Source organism: Carassius carassius, chromosome 47, assembly GCF_963082965.1.
Source record: "Carassius carassius chromosome 47, fCarCar2.1, whole genome shotgun sequence".
NCBI classification, from domain to species: Eukaryota; Metazoa; Chordata; class Actinopteri; order Cypriniformes; family Cyprinidae; genus Carassius; species Carassius carassius.
The window spans coordinates 18892767-18915225 of record NC_081801.1 but is presented as its reverse complement, the minus strand read 5'-3'; the positions used below and the strand labels follow the sequence as shown (position 1 = coordinate 18915225).

Genomic DNA, 22459 nt, shown 5'->3' with positions numbered 1-22459 from the left:
ATTGTAGACGCGAACCGCTTCAAACGATTCAGTTCGATTTGGTGAACAGGTTCAAGAAGATCCGGTCACATCTAGTGATTTGTTCGCGAACCGGATATCACTAAACTGCAGTGTTTTGACCAAATGTATTTTCGATGCTGCAAAAATTCTAATTGACCCACTAATGTCACATGGACTACTTTGAAGATGTGTTTATTACCTTTCTAACCATGGACAGTATACCGTGCACACACACTTTCAATGGAGGTACAGAAAGCTCTCGGATTAAAACTAAATATCTTAAACTGTGTTCCGAAGATGAACGGAGGTCTTACGGGTTTGGGACGACATGAGGGTGAGTCATTAATGAAATAATTTTCATTTTTGGGTGAACTATCCCTTTAAGAGATTTTAGTTTAACTTGTTTGATTTGTATTTCAATTTCACAAAGAAACAAGCAGCAATAGCCTAATAAAATGACAGCTTTTTACTGTATAATGTCTTCAATCTCATTTTGCAAACAAGATTTGAGAAAATTTAATCATGAAATCAAAATCGAATCGTGGGTTGGGTAAATGTTACTTCCCTGTTCAGTCTATATAATTAGAGATGCCAGTCACAAAACCATAATCTTTTGCCATTCATAAGGGCATTGTAAGAATAGCTAATGTTTGCGATGTAAAGAAACTGAGATCTGGTCTATGACCAGTTGAATAAACATAGCTGCTGTGTTTAGAGCTAGTTTGACCAACTAGCAGTTAACCAATAGCAGTCTTACCTTTCAGTTCCAAATTAAACCAATCTACCATTTTGTAACTGAATTAACAAAAAAGTTAATGACCAGTTTGAAGAAAAAAAATTAGATGACTAACATTTTAAGACTGGTATAAGCAGTTTATACAACTGTTCCTGATTCTAGTGGAATGCTGTTGAAAAGCCAATGCTGAGAATCTTCATGCAAATTAATTTGCATTGTCTTGAAATTAAAGTCCCACTGCAGTCATTTTAATTTTATCCCTTCAAACTTATTGTTGATGATAAAAATGACATTTCCCCCATGAAAATAATTTCTTCATGTCTTAAAATTCCTTGTAACTCGTCACCCTCATTGAGAATAAGATATGAATATGCAAATAATAAAAGTCCCCACTTCCACTCAAATATATCAGCTCGGACCTGCTTTACTTTTACTTTTAACAGAAATAAATACTATAGTAAATGCTACACCATGGTAGTGGCTTGGATTATTTAATCTTAAATAATGACCCTATTATGTAAAATTTACTTTTACATGTTGTTTGAATATAAATGCTTGTCCAGAAGTGTGTAAACCACCATATAATAGAAGTCCACCCTCTCCTTTTTTTATTTTATATATATATTCTCCATGAATCAGAAACAGTGTCTCAAAACAAGCTGTCACAGGTTTTTTTTTTTTTTTTTCCCAATGTGATGTCACATTGGTACATGCCCAGCCCATGACTGGTAACAATCTATTCCCTCTTAGTCAAGTCAAGTCACCTTTATTTATATAGCGCTTTAAACAAAATACATTGCGTCAAAGCAACTGAACAACATTCATTAGGAAAACAGTGTGTCAATAATGCAAAATGATAGTTAAAGGCAGTTCATCATTGAATTCAGTGATGTCATCTCTGTTCAGTTAAATAGTGTCTGTGCATTTATTTGCAATTAAGTCAACGATATCGCTGTAGATGAAGTGACCCCAACTAAGCAAGCCAGAGGCGACAGCGGCAAGGAACGGAAACTCCATCGGTGACAGAATGGAGAAAAAAACCTTGGGAGAAACCAGGCTCAGTTGGGGGGCCAGTTCTCCTCTGACCAGACGAAACCAGTAGTTCAATTCCAGGCTGCAGCAAAGTCAGATTGTGCAGAAGAATCATCTGTTTCCTGTGGTCTTGTCCTGGTGGTCCTCTGAGACAACATCTTTACAGGGGATCTGTATCTGGGGCTCTAGTTGTCCTGGTCTCCGCTGTCTTTCAGGGCAGTAGAGGTCCTTTCTAGGTGCTGATCCACCATCTGGTCTGGATACGTACTGGATCCGGGTGACTGCAGTGACCCTCTGATCTGGACACAGACTGAATCTGGTGGCTACTGTGACCTCGGAATAAGAGAGAAACAGACAAATATTAGCGTAGATGCCATTCTTCTAATGATGTAGCAAGTACATAGGGTGTTATGGGAAGTGTTTCCGGTTCACCTAATTAATGCAGCCTAAAAATCCTTTAACAGATTTGGATATTAAAAGCATATTAGTATGTTATGTGTGAGCCAGGTTAAAGAGATGGGTCTTTAATCTAGATTTAAACTGCAAGAGTGTGTCTGCCTCCCGAACAATGTTAGGTAGGTTATTCCAGAGTTTAGGCGCCAAATAGGAAAAGGATCTGCCGCCCGCTTAGCATAGATCCCATCCTGAGTGTAAAAACCCTGCTGACAATTTTATCAGTTTTGTCAGATATTGCTTTCCTTGGAAGTTAAATCCATGACTACTGCTCTTCTAGTAAAAACATGCTCTGCTGTTTGAGCTATTGTTCGATCTCAGGGATATGTGGTTTTGAACATGGATTATTCAGTTTGCTGGATTTTATTGTTGGCGATTTGACATGATCAAGGCCTAATTTTTAATTTAATTTTAATTTAAATGTACATTTTTTAACTCATCCTAGAATTTGTATCATAGCAACAGGTAGGGATGGGTATCGTTAAGGTTTTAACAGTATTACTACTTTTACCAATACTGCTTAACAGTCCGGTACTTTAACGGTATTCTTATCGGTACTTTGTGTTGTGTTACTTTGTGTTGTGTTAGGCAGTCGAAAACTTTGCATTTCTCTGTCTGCACATAATGCACTTTTGAAAGATGCTTTGACAGATTGCTTGTGTTTCCGCCCTTACATGCAAAAATGTTGTTGCACTTATGACAACCAGCATTGTCTGCATCAACTCTAGTGAAGTATAACCACACTTTGTTGTGTGTCTGTGTGTGTGACTGACAGACAGCCTCCGCGGCGCGCATGAGAGATCTCGCATATCTCACAGACAAATGTCTTAATAATATCGCAAATTAGAAATGTGTGGTAAGATAAAATGTGCACGATAACATTATTAAGCAAATCTCTTCGCCATTGTCACTCTTTATTATTAAGTGGGAGTTTTCATACTGTTATGTCTGTGCGTGCGCCGCGCTCGTTGTGGTGTGTGTGTGTGTGTGACCGACAGACAGCCTCCGCTGCGTGAATGAGTGATTTTGCAGATCTCACAGACAAACGTCTTAATATGATCGCACATTAGAAATGTTTGGTGAGATAAAATGTGCATGATAACATTATTAAGCAAAAATACATATTACATTAATTTTTTTTTTCTCCAGTACCGAAAGCAGAACCGATAGCGTCAGATCTTACTGATACTACGGTCTTTCATAATTTAGCACCGGGGCCAGTTTAATACCGGGTTTCGGTACCCATCCCTAACAACAGGTCTGTTAGCTCAAACCTGTTAGATGAAAGTCTCTCCCAGCCATTGATATTTTCTTACAGGTGTACCTTATTAAACCAGGAAGAAAAGAAAAGGGATGTGACATTCAGCCAAGTATGGTGACCCATACTCAGAATCCGTGATCTGCATTTAACCCATCCAAAGTGCACACACACAGCAGTGAACACACACAAACCATGAACACACACCCGGAGCAGTGAGCAGCCATTTATGCTGCGGTGCCCGGGGAGCAGTTGGGGGTTCGGTGCCTTGCTCAAGGGCTCCTAAGTCATGGCATTGCTGGCCCGAGACTTTGATTATTTGGAAATGGAAGAAATACAAAACAACTATCAATTGGCCTTGGTCAACAGGGCGATTTCACTGCATTGGGTTGCAAATGACGGTTCCATGTAATATAAAATGTTGGAGAACCTCATTCCCTCAGCCAGCACACTAAAGATGTGCTTGCCAACAAGTGTTTCTCCACCAAGTACTACTAATTTACAGATATTTTTGTCAAAACCACTTACTTATTTAAAGTAAGTGGTAGGGTCGTGGTGGCGCAGTGGATAAGACACATGCCTTTGGTGTGAGAGACCCGGGTTCGAATCCACTTTGCGACACCAATGTGTCCCTGAGCAAGACACTTAACCCCTAGTTGCTCCAGAGGCGTGCGACCTGAGTTGCTCCTGAGGTGTGCGACTGTCATATATAGCAAAAGTCGCTTTGGATAAAAGCATCAGCTAAATGAATAAATGTAAATGTTATCAGGGTTAAAATAACTAACATGTCAAATCGTTAAGATCTATTAAGGGAGGTATGAAGAACTGACCCCTGAATGTGTTATGATTATTGGAATTTCATTGTCATTATTTTACAGTGATTTTCAGTTTTTGCATTTAAATCAAATGCCTTGGTCCAACAGAATGAGAGTGCAGGGATTGCTGCCACCATTGATGGGATGACTTCAGGCAGTCCTTCAGCTCTGGAATTACACACAGGGTGTTCTGCTAGTGGCCCACCAGTGGTATGTATTCATTGTTGGGTGTATAGAATATTTCCATTCTGTCTCTATATGTTAAAATAAACATACCATACAAATTACAGACCCTTAATTTTTTTGTAAGTGGGCAAACTTACAAAATCGGCAGTGAATCAAATATTTTCCCCACTGTAATTATAATTTTTGCATTTGAGTGTAGTTTACAATGTTGCACCTTTTTCTAATATGCCCAACTGATGTCTAGTCAAGGTATTTGTGATGATGAATCTTAATTTTTAAACTAGTTTATTCAATCATTCATAACAATTTAGGAAGTCTGTGCTGATCCTCAAGCCAAAGACTCTCCAGAAGCCTACACAGCCCAGCATGCACTGCGACAGGCTCAGATGTCGAAGGAACTGATTGAGCTCAATAAAGTTTTGGCACTAAAAGAGGCTTTTGTCAAGAAGATGTGTCAGAATGATAATCATTTGGAGCCCATTCAAACTGAATATCAGGTAAGGCTGAAAACCAAATTATAAAAATTATATTGGTGAATGCCATGTAAGTGGTGTTGAAATGTTTTTCACATCTCCAGGAGAATATTCAAAGTCTGCAGGCTTCGGTTGGCTCTCTGCAGAAAGAGAAGGAAGATCTCGTCAAGGCCCTGCAGTCTGCCAAGAAGGACACCAATCAGGCCAAGTAACTCAATATCTGTGCCTGTTTCTCTCCAAACATTAACTGCCAGTTTTACTGCTGCAAAATAATGACATGTTGATGATAGTTTTTCATTTCTATTGTCTTGTATTGTATTGTTTCACTCTAGACTGAGCGAACAACGCAGGAAGAGACTTCAGGAGCTGGAAGGTCAAATTACTGAGTTAAAGAAGAAGCTTCAAGATCAGTCTAAGCTGCTTAAGCTCAAAGAATCATCTGTGCGCAATGTAGCTAAACTCAACCATGAGATACAGGTTTGTTTACAAACCTTCATATCTTTAATCTGTAGATTATTTGCACACTCAAACACACAAGGACCTACCTGTGTAAGTTGAGGAAGCAATTACTACAGAAAATCATATGCGCAGATATTAAAAAAATATACAATTACAATTCTTATAAATGTATAAGAAAAAAAAATGCAAATAGATTTGCAGTAGATAGCTATTTTCTGGGACGTTTTTGACATCATATCATATACTTGTATTCTAACCTAGTATGCCTGCGTGGCATTATGCCATGCCCCATTACAATACAACGTTGCCTCAAGGCAACATGCAGTTTTTTGTAATTTCCTATGATACATTTAATGATATATTATGTAAAGGTTTTTCTTAATACTTTACTTACCAGTGAAGGTGACTCAGATTTTTTGTAGGCAGTTATATGGATGATAAATGCACTGTTCATTAGAGAAAATATGAAGTCATGTGACATGTGCACGTCCTGCATTTTTATTGATTAGTATTTGCTCTCCTACTCTGAGATAGCTTTTATCAACTAAATAGGTTTCTCATTTTGTTAAAAATACCTAAAATAGGCTATGTTGCCTGGAAGCAACACTGTACCAAAGAGGGTTAAAGCAAATGTGTCTTCAAACTAACATAGTTTTAAACAATAGCTTTTTTTCCCAGTAAAATTACAGCTACATATAGCAAATTATCTCAAAGTGAGGTGAATTGTAGAATTATAGCATTAATGGTACAATAAAATTATTTGTTCATCCGCAGTACAGACAATGTTAATCGTATATTAACTCGAAGTAAAAAGAATTTCTCTGGCCAGGGAAAATAATTTTACTAATACATTGCTTCCAGATCATGTAACAAAACCGAAACGTTAGTGACCTCATCCTGTGAGCAACAAACACGGACAACCAAGTGTGAATACATATAGATGTTTATTAAACTATATTACAGACGATCATGCAACATCTGACTAGACACAAACATACACACATAAAACATGGATGCCAACACAAGGAAAGCATAAATGGAGAGAGTGAGTGCACTGTAGTGAGAGGTAGCGAGACAGTGGGGCATAAAAGTAGTATTTACTCATCAGCTAATCACAACCTGTTAAGAACCATCAAAGAATCACATCACCTTAATTAAAAGGGGTCAAAGGCTAGAAGCGCATCTAAATAGTTAACAAGTGGTTACTTGCATTGGTTCTGTAGGTACTTAGTTAAGTGTCCCGGTGCATGTACAGTCGTGGCCAAAAGTTTTGAGAATTACATAAATATTGGAAATTGGAAAAGTTGCTGCTTAAGTTTTTATAATAGCAATTTGCATATACTCCAGAATGTTATGAAGAGTGATCCCAACTTAATCCCAAAAAAAACACTGCATTTCATTGCTGTCATCAAAGGACCTGCTGAGATCATTTCAGTAATCGTCTTGTTAACTCAGGTGAGAATGTTGACAAGCACAAGGCTGGAGATCATTGTCAGGCTGATTGGGTTAGAATGGCAGACTTGACATGTTTAAAGGAGGGTAATGCTTGAAATCATTGTTCTTCCATTGTTAACCATGGTGACCTGCAAAGAAACGCGTGCAGCCATCATTGCGTTGCATAAAAATGGCTTCACAGGCAAGGATATTGTGGCTACTAAGATTGCACCTAAATCAACAATTTATAGGATCATCAAGAACTTCAAGGAAAGAGGTTCAATTCTTGTAAAGAAGGCTTCAGGGCGTCCAAGAAAGTCCAGCAAGCGCCAGGATCGTCTCCTAAAGAGGATTCAGCTGCGGGATCGGAGTGCCACCAGTGCAGAGCTTGCTCAGGAATGGCAGCAGGCAGGTGTGAGCGCATCTGCACGCACATTGAGGCGAAGACTTTTGGAAGATGGCCTGGTGTCAAGAAGGGCAGCAAAGAAGCCACTTCTCTCCAAAAACCATCAGGGACAGATTGATCTTCTGCAGAAAGTATAGTGAATGGACTGCCGAGGACTGGGGCAAAGTCATATTCTCCGATGAAGCCCCTTTCCGATTGTTTGGGGCATCTGGAAAAAGGAGAAGAAAAGGTGAGTGCTACCATCAGTCCTGTGTCATGCCAACAGTAAAGCATCCTGACATCATTCATGTGTGGGGTTGCTTCTCATCCAAGGGAGTGGGCTCACTCACAATTCTGCCCAAAAACACAGTCATGAATAAAGAATGGTACCAAAACACCCTCCAACAGCAACTTCTTCCAACAATCCAACAACAGTTTGGTGAAGAACAATGCATTTTCCAGCACGATGGAGCACCGTGCCATAAGGCAAAAGTGATAACTAAGTGGCTCGGGGACCAGAATGTTGAAATTTTGGGTCCATGGCCTGGAAACTCCCCAGATCTTAATCCCATTGAGAACTTGTGGTCAATCCTCAAGAGGCGGGTGGACAAACAAAAACCCACTAATTCTGACAAACTCCAAGAAGTGATTATGAAAGAATGGGTTGCTATCAGCCAGGATTTGGCCCAGAAGTTGATTGGGAGCATGCCCAGTCGAATTGCAGAGGTCCTGAAAAAGAAGGGCCAACACTGCAAATACTGACTCTTTGCATAAATGTCATGTAATTGTCGATAAAAGCCTTTGAAACGTATGAAGTGCTTGTAATTATATTTCAGTACATCACAGAAACAACTGAAACAAAGATCTAAAAGCAGTTTAGCAGCAAACTTTTTGAAAACTAATATTTATGTATTTCTCAAAACTTTTGGGCACGACTGTATACTGCGTAGATTCCTGTTGAATCCTGTTAGGAGTACAAGCTTCGTCATTTCATCCATGGGTCGACTGCTTTGAAGTGAATCAACAATGTTGCAGAAAACTTGCCAGAAGATTGGACTCCCCCCGGAAGGGGAGTCGTGAGGTTTCCAAAGTGATGAGTGTCTCCAGGGAACCGCACGAGAAGCGCACTTTTTGGGTCTGGGAGAGGTTTTATCTGGTTTCCCTGTGTTACGCCCCAGTTAATTAATCATGGTTTGTCTAGGAATATTATGAGGCATAACATACAAATTTTAAAATTGTGTGTGAATTTCAAGATGGAAAGGAAACTGCACCAGGGAAGAAAATCTGCAGCCACCAAAACAGACAGCAATTTAGGTTTTAATGTTGTTTTCTTTTTACAGTGCTTGAAAGAGAATGAAGCAGTAAAGTAATATTTATAATATATATATCAAATTAATAACGGACGGAAAACAAATTGGAGGAGAGGAAGGAGCGAGGGAGATGCTTAAATTAAAAAAACTAAACAAAACCACCCCCCCAACTAAAGTTAACCAGACTAAACTATCTATAAACAGAAAATGTAGAAACAAACATTTTCAGCGTACAAGACACCATAACTAACCTTACTCTAACCAATCAAACAAAAACATACAAAAATTGCACCTCCCGCTCTAACCTAGTCTGTCTAATACAGTAAGAGAAACTTACATGATGTAAGTGTATGTCGCGACATGCTTACCTTATTCACAACCTCTCCTTCCCAACTTGCACAACTCTCATCAGAGACTAACGATTCTCAACAGGTGATCAGATAACATCAAACAGGTGCGACGTGCACATCAAAATCAATCGACAAGTGAACTATGGCAAAGACAGAACCTTAACCCCAACAAAAGCAAACTCTCAGACTAATCCCCTCTAGAGAGAGAACGTCTTCACAGAGTTTCACACATTCGCCCAGCACCCCCGTCTCTCTCTTTGCCATTAAAGTTTTAGTCTCTTTTAAACTGCACAGCCTGCAGGCCATTGGCGACTCAATCACGGACACCAGCATCCTACGTCAGCAGAGTAACAGGCAGATCCTCCAATGAGCTTTGCATCTGAAACAACTTCTCGCAGGCCATTGGCGACTCAATCACGGACATCCGCATCTGAAACAGAATATACAAACAAAAGCACCCATACAACATATACACAAGTATGCTTACATAGCACTGGGAACGTAACACCCATTTTGGTTAGATTGACCAGTAATAAGGCATATAGATTCAGTGGGAAAGTGTTTCCTTTTCCCAGTGACACCTCATTTGCATGCTTTATGACTGGCCTGAAGAATTGGTGTAGTTTTACCCAAATATGGTACAAATAGTGCGATGCATTTCATGATCACATAGAGTACATCATGGTGTGAGGAATAAAGAGCAGATCATTTTGATACCAAGAACGAAACCAGTCTTGCCACCTTAGCAAGACTTTTTTATAGACAATTTTGTTGCTTGATTTAGACCCTAGCATTTTTTTTTTTCCAACAAATTTAGCTATTAAAACAAAAAACAATTGGCAACTTTTGTAAAGTTACTCAAATAATAAAAAGGCACACATTTTAATCTAAATTACATGAAAAGAAGAAGCCATTGAACAGCTAGCCAGCCAAGCAGCACATCAGCTTGGAGTAAAATGCCTAAGGGTACAAACATCAAATGTTGTTAGTTCCAATTGGTCAACAATAAATGCCCTTTAATGATACAGCATGTTATTAGCTTGTTTATATGTAATTGTTGTTCAGTTAGGTACACCTCTGTAAAAAAAATATTTTAGAAAAATGTAAAAGTTACTAGTCATTTAATGCCAGGATGTTATCGCTTAAGTTGTGTTCCTGTAACCTTAAAACAAAATGCAGTGTGGAATTTAAAACGCAGGTAAAAAACCTGGGAAATAAAATAGGACTTTTTTTGTAGCACGCTAACTACCAGTACACTGCTTAAAATTATAATTGTTCAGAATGTGCAGTTTTACTAGTTGATAAGAAAATACATAAAATGTGTAACTGTTCAATTATTCAATGTTGTAAAGAATCAGATCATAAAGATGTTACTTGTTACTTTTACAACTTAAAATATTTTATTAATAATATTTTTAGGAATAAATAACATTTAAAAACAATATATTTTTAACTGAGATTTGAGTAATCTCGTTGTGAATTCTATTTAAAAATGCTGTTTTGTATCATGGTTTGGCATTGATTACATCACGCAATGACATCACAATGTAATTTAGCAACTTTTAGCAAGAAATCAATCAGTTGGTAACACCGATCGAAACATCTAGAAGATATTAAACCAGACATACATTCATACATGTAAATATAAGCATTTAGAGCTTAACTTGTACAAATAAACAGAGAAAATTTTACTAATGTAATAGGGAAACATACAAACAACACATTCATATACCAGATGCAATTGTAACTGATTCATTATAGACTAAAATAAAGAAAATGTCTTTGTGTGTTGTGTATTGAAATTGTGGAGACAGACCACTGGTCTAGTCAGGCCATTGGTGCCCGGCACGGGAGTCATTTACTCCTGTTTGGAATGGGTTTGAAGTTTGATGGAGAGACGAGAGAGCTGATTTATCTTAACTTTTCTTGATAGTGGTATAACCATTTAACTTAAGCACCCATATAAATGTGGGCGGTTGGGCCAGGTTTAATACGTATAAGCAAATGTCAAAACTCTAAAAGGGTCTACTTAAGACATGAAGTGTAACCACCCATCAATGATCCTAACCAAACACTACAAATACTCATAATAATGTTGCTTTGGCTGTGGTTAAGCGATAGCAGCATACAAAATAAGTTATAAATTGCATATAAATTGATAATTTGTGGAAAGACTGAGTTTTATTCATACACCATATATTGGTTGATCTGTGCAGGCTATGAAGTCCCAGCGGGTGCAGCTCATGAGGCAAATGAAAGAAGACTCTGAGAAGTTTCGTTTGTGGAAGCAAAAGAAAGATAAAGAAGTTCTGCAGCTCAAAGAGAAAGTGAGAGTCTTATCTTAATCAAACTTTTTCTCGTTAAAATTACAGAAGTTGTGTAAAGTTTTTTTTTTTGTTCATATTTATATGTTAATATTTAGTGTGTTTGGGCATATTTCAGGATCGTAAACGACAGTATGAGATGCTCAAACTGGAGAGAGACTTCCAGAAACAGGCCAGTGTACTCCGTCGGAAGACAGAGGAGGTGAGCTGTTTTCCCAAAAGCTTTACAACTTTTTTAAAGTAATTTGTAATTGCAGTTTTGTAGAGATATATCATATCGCCTTGCTCATATGATAATGGTTCAAGTTTTTACTCGTCATGCCAAAATATTTATCGACCCATCCACAAAAAGTGAAAATTATTGTTTTTCTTGTTTTGACCCATGTTATTATTCATTGTAATAAATAAGCCTATATAACACCGAAATTTTAGATACCAGTTAGTTTACAGTTTTTAATTCGAATATTGTTACCACACCAAAAGCTACTAGAAAAAAAAAAGTTTATAAATGTAGTTAAAATATTATTAAAGATAAGTGAACTTAAGAACAAATCAAACACATTACAAGCTGTTGTACAAATGAATAAATAGAACAAATGCTTTAATGGCTCAAACTCACTGAATAGATTTAGCTCAACCCGGATTAAATTTAGATTGAATTAGAAGGGGTAGTATAGACCTTTTCTAATCCGATCGAGAGGACATGTAAACACTTGATCAGATCGAAACCACTAACGCGCAATGATGTAGAAATGGCATAATAATGGATGATGCATAGAAAGAGCTGTTGTTTTTGTTATATGAAGTGTCGTAAACTGAAATTATGATAAATATTAAAGTGCCCGTTTTATGACATTTTTACAGCTCCTAATATTGTTTTGGAAGTCTCCTACAACAGGATCACATGAATGCAAGGTCAAAAAAAAATGCTTTAGTTTTCTCAAAATATGCATTTAATATCATCTCATTTTCCAGCAATTCTCAAAGGATTTATTCAAAGCAGTTATAAGATTCAGTCTCTCTAAAACCTTCTTTCCGTGAGCCTGCTCTGCTCTAAATTGGTCAGATGGCCTAGTCTGTTGTGATTTGGTCTACAGCTTACAGCAGTGTCGGAAACAATACGCCTATTTCAATAGTTTTGTATTTTAAACTATATAGAAAATATACACATCTATTATTTATCATACTTACAGGTTGTGAGTCCGTGGAGCAGCTGGTCCGAATAAACAGGATACTTATCCATCTTTCTGCAGCAAGAGTTTTGTGAATCCTGCGTTAAACTCCCAGAGAGTAGAATGACATGTTTGTGGGTGGGGTCAAATTGTTCACAGCCGGCCAACGTAGAACATGGGCACTCATTATGCAAATATATTAATGACTAGTTTAGGCTGTACAGAGTTGATTCTTTATATTGAGAGGTGATAGCAGATCGTAAAGATCATTAACATTCACATTCAGCTTACATTACACACTGCAGGAGATACAATTTTGGAAATGACATAATAGGGACACTTTAAGTCTGCTCTTTTAAAGGTTTTTAACCTGCATGATAAATGGACAATGGCCCTGATAACTTTTGGTGAGACCAAAATTTTGCTCGTTGTGCTGCCTTTTTGTCATCTTTGTCATCTGCTCTCAATGTCTGAGGAGGAGCTTGTTCCGCTCCTACACACACACACACACACACACACGCACACAGAGTAATGCAGGGCTCCAGACTAACATTTCAGAGCAGTGGCACCATCGCCACTAAGTTTTACAGTGTTTCCCTATAAAGTAAGGTGTTATCTTAAATGTGCATCAACAGGCTGCTGCTGCTAACAAGCGTCTGAAAGATGCTCTACAGAAGAGGAGTGAAGTTGCAGAGAAACGCAAAGAAGTACAGAACCGTGGAGCAGAGGGTGTCAGCAGTAGAATCAAGGTACCTAACTTAGAGAGGAAAAAAAGACTTTGGTTTGTTTTCCTTATTTGTCATTTGTTTATCTTTTTTTTGCAGTAGTTAATATTATTTGTTAATGATGACTAATAAAAATAAAATTATTTCTTTAGTTTGTTAGCTCCATTAAAAAATATTAGCAGGCACTAGAGCTGGGCGATATATCGAATATTAGTGATAATATCGGAATAATTTTGAAAACTATATATAGAATATAGAATATTTCAAATTCAAAATTCAAGCATACTTTCCCAAAAGAACGCGTGGAACATTAAAAAAATGAACATGTAACTGCAGACTGCTCTACGCGCCTCTACTATGAGCGCTTTCATGAGAGCAGTTACCAGATAACAAGAGTTTAAATCCTAGAATCAGAGCTTTTGTATTTCAAGGATACATTTTCTGCCCGATCAACCCTCTACATTGTGAGTAAATCACCCGCATACAGGTAGGTTGACAACCTAAATGGGGATTACCTCCGTGCGTACCAACTGTAATTCAGCCGCGTGTTAAAATCATTCGCGAAACTACCGCCAGGTGGCGCAAAGGGACGGATTCGGAAATGAACGTAATTGTAAAATTAGGTGAAAATTTTTTTTTTTTACGCACCCATGTTAACGGATCCCAGCGTTCACGCGGTTGCGGCCCGTCAGTGCATTCCAGGAGCGTTGCGTCTGCAGCAGTGCAGCGATCGTTTACATACCGAGTAGCGGACTGCAAACGCGTCCTGTGTGAAAGCACAATGAGTATGAGTCCGTGCTGCTTCTGCACCACATACGAAACGCACACAGACTGCATACGCACTGCAGATGGGTTATGTGTGTCAAACAGGCGTGCATCTTGTCGAGGTTTCTATTGGGAGGCTTCTTAAAAAAAACAAAAATTCCCTGAAGCAAACCCGGCAGCATCTTAGCTGCATCCATGTTAGCATGTCATGTTTGATGTGGTAATTTCACAGTAGGCATACACACAGGTTTAAAGACTCGTTCTTGCCCCCTACAGATTCGGCTAGTATACATCCGGACTAAAATATCAAGGGTGAAAGTCATCACAGCTCGCATAATATAGACCCAGCTCCCAACCCAACTTTGAGAATAGATTAACGGTGATTATTTTTTTTTTTTTATCGCCCGATAAGAGTCTCCCGTTAATGCAGCACGTTAACGACGATAACGGCCCACCAAAATTAGAACGGTGCAGCATTTAGCAATAATTATTATTAACTGTTATTATTCTTGATTTTTTTCAAACTACTTACACTGTTAGCGCACATTCACTGGAAACAGCAGTCGTTCACTGTGACATTCAGCACGAGCAGCGGTCCACTTACTCCACATATTGTTAATTATGATTTTTTTCCATCGATACTGAAACACACATGAACTACAAAGCCTATTTTACCTCATGAATAATAGTTAAGCTTCTAATGGGCAACATCACGAATATGGAAACTGATTTCTCCCGAGTGAGAGAATGAGAAAGCCCAACCTTACCTTATGCTTAGCTTTAAATTATAATTTTTTTTTGTTTATATTATTATATAGCTACAGCAATTATATTTATCGATTAGAATTATGTATTTTTAATTCTTGTTTTGTTCTGATATATTTGTTATTTAAAGGATTTGTTGTAAAGTGAAGGGAACTAAATATATCCTGTTGGTACAATATGTAATATAAAAAAATAAAAAACATGCAGCTAACGAAAATAGGTGATTAATCCGTTAAAATGCAATCTATACACAACTCATAGATTTTTTCCTCTAACAAACTTAATTTATTTTTCAGCGTGTTTAAAAAAAGTATATATAAAGATAACATGCAGCAAATGAAAATAGGCGATTAATCCGTTAAAATTTGTTACTCTGAGTTAACGGTAATTATAATTACTAGGCCTAGGCCATCCAGGGTTTTTTTTTTTTTTTTTTTTCATTGCATCTGAAAATTACTTTGTTTATCACATTCACTTTGTGTGGTCTGGAGCAGATCTGCCTCGCTTTGCTCAGCTGTGGATGATTTAAAAATGTTTGATATAAAGGTTTATTCAGGAATTTATTCAGGAATTTTTCATTTAAAAAAATCTAATTATATTGGTAGTTCTAATTATATTGTTAACATGTTCATTTAGGCTATTTAACATGCACTGTGACATTTTATCCTTTTTAACTTATAAACTCCTTGAGATTTTAAAATTAGTTTAATAGTATTTAAATTCAAGTTTAAAAATAGGTTTTAACTGCTTAAATTATTTCTATGAATTAGTAATGTTATCATGTTTATTCTTGTAGAAAATAAGTGTTTATTCTTTAAGAAAATAAGGGGAAAAAATAAGGGATGATCCAAATATTTGTTTTGCTTCACCTACTTATATAGGCTACAATTATTCATAAATAAATAATAAAGTGTCATTAAAAAGATAGCATTGGCCTGAGTAAATTTGACCATTATAGCATTGTGAGGGGAGCAGCTGCAGAGGATTCCACTTGGTCTTAAAGCCTTCCGCAAACACCCATGATAACAAAAAACAATGCATTTTGTAAAATAATGTTTAATTATCAATTGATAATTTATTATTAACATTATGGTCTTGTGAAAATAAAAATATGGGCTGCGAGAAAATAATGAATACAAATAGTAGTGCTGCTGAGTACAGGCATGTTTCAACAGTAACATGAAAACACATCGTTCCTTCAGCCAAAAAACCGAGCGAATTCAGTTCAGCTGGAGGGGGTTGGGTTTTTGGGGGTAGTTATTTATGGCTTGTGGGGGTCGAGATATAGGTGTGAATCTCTTGCTCTTTCATATGGACTGTGTCTTATGAGGCTTTCAAACTTGCTGAACAGGTTTATATAAGACTGTTGTTTTGGTCATAGTCTAAAAAATGGTCTGTCCCCCACGTAAGATTTTTCTAGTTCTAGTCGTTCATTTGTTATATTCAACTAATCAGAGGTTTATATTAAATTTACATAATCTAGTCTTAATATATTTTGCGCTCAAGCACATGCATTAAGTTTGCCACAAAGCACATGCAGAAGTAGCCTAATAATTGTGAAAAATGAGACATTTTAATTATTTATTAATAAACAAATGCTTTCTTGTCGGCTGCAAGATGAAATTCACAGTGCTGGCTCTCTCTGACGAGAGAAATGCAACATTCACAGATTGTTGAATATGAATGCGCCCTGTCATTAATGTGCATTAATAATTTTTGCACAAACACTTGAATATTAATATTAATTCACATTTTGCATATACATTACAACATAAATTATTTTTTTACATGCAATTATCCAAAATAAAACCAAACAAGATTTGTAATGAAGATAAAACAAATAAGAATAAATGCTGCACATCTACCATCACACTTGCAGTGCAAATCTTGCACATATTTTACACACCTGCATTTAAACGCAGCTGCATTTCTTTTTTAAATTAAATTATATGAAAGCAAGTAGGGCTGGGTGATGAATACATTGTATCGATTAACTCTATTTGGAATTTACATTTGTTTGTTTGAATGAAAATCGTGTTTCTTTTTAACATCTACCGACGCACCACTCAGGGCTTCCGTAGGCTCAACCCTCCCCGCGAGTCTGACAGAGACATGCTGCCGAGCAGAAAATGAGCGGAGCAGTGTAATTCTGACTGGAGCGAGGAGAGGATATTAAGAGTCTGAGCGTCATGGTTTTCACTCTCTCCAAGAGCCTCCATCACGAGTACAATTCATGCCAACAGCCCGTAATATAACTGAATATTCAGCAAGAATTCATGTTAAATATATTTAGCTATGGCTTGATCAGGTTATAATGACTGCAAGAGTCGAGCGGGGTGTTAAAGGCTAAGGAGTTTGTCTGTTTCTTTTACTGATTTTTTTTTTGGGTTAAAGCATGATTTAAACAGATACAGCACATTCACACGCAAATGCTTTAGCAATGCATCCAAACAAATGTAATCTTACAGTGCTACTACATGATCTGATTTTGAAATCTTGAAGAAATTCATCTGTTCAGATAAAAAAAACTGACAAAAATGTACTGTTATTTTCCTCACAAACAAAATTTGCACAGCAGAAAGCAGCAATTAAAGATTTAATGCTTACAATGTTATTAGTTTGGCATGTGATAGGGAAAAAGTTGACACACAATAGCCTAAGCCACTTTGAAACTCTCCTGTTATTTTTATATTTTTTATTATTTTTTTTATAGGCTACGTTATGAACATAACATTTCAAACATTATTTTGGCCACGGAATGAAGACGGAGCGTGTTGTATAGGGTTAGGTTGTATAGGGTTAGTTGTAGTATTATCTTTTAATAATAGATTTATTACTGTTTTTTTTTACAGAAACTCTGAATGACCAACAATATCTTAAGCATCACCACCAGTCTTAAGTTCAGTTAAAATGACAAATATACATTCATACATGGTTACCAAGTTTTAGTTCTAATCACTAAAGTTCTATCATTAAATAGTGCTTAATACCATAATTTAATGCTTGACTGACTAAGAAGCTAAGATTTAAGAAGCTGTGCCATTTTACAAAGATTGGAATTGGAATTATATATAATTAAAGGTGACGTGACTTGATTTGACTGGGTTCTGTTGTCTTTTGTAGGATCGCGCCACTCGTTTCCGGTGTAGACCCGGTGTGCGTTTTTTAATGGGTTATGTTACAGCCCTGCTTGTTTTTTTTTTTAAATATTTTTATTAAATATCTGTATTGACTGCATGGTCATATCATCGTATTATTTACTGCCATGCGACCTACATAAGTAAAGCTTGGCGATCCAAGCAACGAGCATTGCTGCAGGTTGATTTTTGGCGGATATGCTGTGCTTGTGCTGCCGCGGTTGTCTTCATTTTTAATCGGGTGAAACATCTCTCTCACTCGGCAGCAGAGTCTGTGAGCAGCAACAACTTCCCCTCCGCGCTCAGAGCATTTATTATTCACTCCGCGCTCACTGATACCAGAAACACCTTTCTTGGCGTTACAAGTAAAGACAAAATAATAAGATGGTAGAGCGAACTTATCCATAGTGGTTCTCACGAAATCCTGCTCTTAAAGACTGATCACTTATAACGCACACTATGTGGTGGGTAGAAGGAATTTGTGAGAACCACTATGGATGATAAGTTCGCTCTGCCCCCTTATTATTATTTTCATGCACTCCACACTGTGATGCATGCAAAAAACATAGTTTTGGCCGTTAACAAGTCTCCATCCACAAACAGACATACATCGTCTGTAGATATAAGGTATTTCATTGCAGTTTAACAAGTAATCTGAACATTTACATTTATTCATTTAGCAGACGCTTTTATCCAAAGCGACTTACAGATGAGGACAGTGGAAGCAATCAAAAACAACAAAAAGAGCAATGATATATAAGTGCTATAACAAGTCTCAGTTAGGTTAACACAGTACACCTAGCATGGGATTTTAAATAATATAATATAAAGAAAACAGAATAAAAAAAGAATAGAGCAAGCTAGTGTTAGAGGTCTTTACACATACACACACACACACACACATACAATTGCATAATTAATGAAAAGAAAATAGAATATAAAAAGATTAGTAAGGTAGTTAGATTTTTTTAAAGAATAGAATTAGAATAGTGAGTGTTAAAGTTAGAGGGTCAAATAAAGAGTTTGGGAGGTCATTCCACCAGGAGGGAACATTTCATTTAAAAGTCCGTAAAAGTGACTTTGTGCTTCTTTGGGATGGCACAATCAAGCGACGTTCACTTGCAGAACGCAAGCTTCTAGAGGGCACATAAGTCTGAAGTAACAAATTTAGGTAAATTGGTGCACAGCCATCGGTAGTTTTGTAGGCAAACATCAATGCCAATGCCATAGTAAGATTTGGTTATAAACAAAAAAACACTTGAAACCGAAATGAAACAAGAAGGAAAAAGATTAATCGAAACAATAATTATATTCCCTGCCGATGTCCCTGCCTGGTGGAGTCGCACGGTAGAGTCGATGGTCTTTACACTCTTCGGTCTTCACATAAGGAGGGCTTAACTGGAGGGCTGCCATGACCGCTGCCGCTGTATACTAATATTTTTTTAAACCCGACAAAACGGAAATTGAATTTAGCTGAACGTACTTTACTGTTTATCACAACAACGGTCTAAGCAAGCGCACAACAATGACAAAGTATGCGATAGAGTATGAGATCGAATGGACTATATATGTGCAGTATTTTAACTTCTTAGCCTGCACCCCGACGCCCTCGTCCTGAAAGCCGCTAAACTCGCACGTGCCAGTGTTTATGAATAGATTAAATGAAACGGGACAAATTTAATCTTGACAAACCATGTATAGATCTAAGCCTCAAGCATCGACTTGTGACATTTGTGTAAGCAGTACACATAAAAAACATGAACATTAGAACGCTGTACATACCAGATCCGTTGTAATAACGAGTCATAAACACATCCACAGCTGTAAATCCCGGTTTAGTTAGAAAGGTAAGGGTCCACTGAACGACATCTCATGAAGCACGTTTAGTCCAATGAAGCAATAACGTTGTAATATGCATCATAATTCCGGTTGCACTTTATTTTACAGTACGTGTACTAACATGTACTTCTACTGTACTTACAGTGTATTTATCTAAGAATGTTCTGGTAATACAAGGTAACTACATGGGGTAGGGTTAGGTTTAGGGGTAGGTTCAGGGTTAGTACCTAGTTATTACATAGTTATTGTAATTACTATAATAAGTACATAGTATGTACATGAGGAACAGGACTGTAAAATAAAGTGCTACCATAATTCCTTTAACGTTTCAGTTCTTCAGTGACAGAAATGTTTGCGTCCGTTATGGAATAACTCACGGTCGGAAACTGCATCTTGGTAGTAAAAAAACGGCATGGTTTTGCAGCGTACAGTGTCACTAACAGAATGAGACGATCCACCGGAAAAAAGAATGAATGAAAGATAAGCGAAAGAGTGGCTAACAGGTTAAACGAGCCCTCACTAACTGAGTTTAATGCCACAGTTATGTTAGAATGCATCTCATTCTTGTTTCTGTGGCGGTGCGTCGAGCTCGTCATGAGGCGCGCGGTCCGGAGCGCTGCATGACGATGCATCAGTTAAATTCTTTAAAAAAAAACAAAAAAAAACGTTACTCCAAATATATTACCTGTTTTGATTACTTTATATTTAACATGTTCATTTATGTCCAATATTACTGTTAAAGTTGTTATATTATTTTACAATAGCTAATAATCTCATTATAATATGACACACTTGCCCTGCACATGTTGCAGTTCAATGTATTTTCCTTTTCGAAGTGTTTCCAATGATATCAAGCAATTTAAAACCATAATGTTGAACAGTGCACATCTGAAGTGTCTCTGCAGGAAGTAATGCATTATTTATTGGTTCTAAGATATCAGCAAAATTATCTTTAAATAATCATTATCTGATATCGATATGGTGGGCGATATATCGTGCATCCCTATTTCCAATAAAACATTATGCATTTTTACACAAGTTGTTATTGTTACATTGATTTCCCCATAGGAGGTTTTGACTCCGATACAAATAAATCCCTGCTGCAAGCTTTTATTCAGGTTCTTGTTTATACTTGAGAATTGCTGATCTTGCTGATTACGGTAGTTGTAATGTGATTTAGATTTCATGGTACCTTAATTATATGCTCTAATTTTTGGTCTTGGTCAACAAAAGATTTCTAGTAGGCAGTTTACCAGGGGAAAAAAATCATGACATAATTTTTAAAGAACTTTTTAAGTTAAGTGCAAGTTCATGTTGTGAACTTCAGAAAACAGGACAAAAATATAAATGTACATGCATTTGCATCTTAAATTTAAATGTTGCAATTGTTTTTTGATTGGTTAAGAATTGGTTGCTGAATGAAGTAGAAGTGCTTGTGAGCACAGAAGAAGCCCGTCGGCATCTACAGGACCTGCTGGAGGACAGGAAGATGCTAGCAGAGGAGATTTCTCAGCTTCGGCAGCAGATGGATGCAGGAGAGAGACCTGTAGCCAAAGTTAGGGTAAGGCTGGCACACATGTTCAATATGGAATACTAGCACACTGCTCACTGCATTTGTGTGATTGTATCACAGTGCTTGTAAGGTAGACCCATGTGACAACCCACAAGATCTTCAGAACAAAAATGAAGTACTTGTCTATCAGTTTAATCCAATTGAGCAGTTTTAATCCATTCTTGTCCGTCAACAACACATATTTGAGGAGGGGACTCTAACCCTTGTGGATTGCTCAAATTCACTACCCTTTCGAGTTGTTCGGGATGAAAACATCCACTCAATTAAACTGCTGTAAAAATGTATCAGATTCATTTTTTTTTCTTCATTTTTTTTGCATAAATCTGTTAATCAACCATAGTCCTGATCAAAACTACCAAATTTAATTGCCAAGTTCATAAATGATGTCACTGATTTCGGGGAAAAAACACACAAAATGACTTATTTTCAATATAAAAGTAATTGTGGCTGGATTTTTTTTTTACTTTTTATAACAGTCTTGGGCATGTCAAAGATTAGTAGCAACATTGGCTTTGATGCATTTTTAGTTTTTGTGCAACATTAATTTAATTTTTTTCTCCCTAATTTGTTGTTGGTGGCTGTTTTTGCCCCATTGACTTCCATTATAACGACATTTTTTGATTGCAAAGCCATGACACCATGTAATCATGCATTCTTGATTGTTTGTGGTTTTCCCTTTTGGGAAGAGGTAAAATTTGTTAATTTTACAGTTGATCACTAGGTGGGACCATTAACCCTTTAGATAGGCCTGTGCAAAAAAAGGCTTGGTTTCTGGCTTTTATATGGAGTTATATGGAGTATAACAGCAAATTATAGTGTTTGTGTGTGTGTGAGATTCTTGATTGTTGGTGGTTTTCCCTGTTGGGAAGAGGTAACATTTGTTATTTTTACAGTTGATCACTAGGTGGGACCATTAACCATTTAGATAGGCCTGTGCAATAAAAGCTTAGTTTCTGACTTGTATATGAAGCTATATGGAGTATAACAGCATATTATATTGAGTGTGTGTGTGTGTGTGTGTGAGAAAGGGAGAGAGAGTGTGTGAGAGACCTTTGCACACTTACCTTAATGTATTTCAGAAAATCACAATGTACACCTCAGCTCTTAGAACTACATGGAGTAAACAAAAGTGTATTTATGCACCTGCTGCCTTTTAATGGTGGTGAAAGTATTCGGTTGTTAAGTGATGACGTAAGAAGCGCTGTTTCCGGGTCCAGGCCTCAACTCGCTTCACTTGAGAATATGACCTCAGCAGCCGTTTATGAGCA

The 22459-nt window shown here is 37.1% G+C and overlaps 1 protein-coding gene across 1 annotated transcript in view; it reads left to right on the top strand.

Annotated features, from left to right (window-relative positions):
* Nucleotides 1-22459, top strand: part of kif4 (kinesin family member 4) — a 181421-nt gene that overhangs the window by 48540 nt on the left and 110422 nt on the right. Inside the window, exons 14-21 of the mRNA XM_059542117.1 lie at nucleotides 4403-4504; nucleotides 4792-4977; nucleotides 5058-5161; nucleotides 5286-5430; nucleotides 11108-11218; nucleotides 11334-11417; nucleotides 13023-13136; nucleotides 21024-21179. Coding sequence (XP_059398100.1) covers nucleotides 4403-4504; nucleotides 4792-4977; nucleotides 5058-5161; nucleotides 5286-5430; nucleotides 11108-11218; nucleotides 11334-11417; nucleotides 13023-13136; nucleotides 21024-21179 — 1002 coding nt within the window. The remainder of the gene's footprint in view (nucleotides 1-4402; nucleotides 4505-4791; nucleotides 4978-5057; nucleotides 5162-5285; nucleotides 5431-11107; nucleotides 11219-11333; nucleotides 11418-13022; nucleotides 13137-21023; nucleotides 21180-22459) is intronic.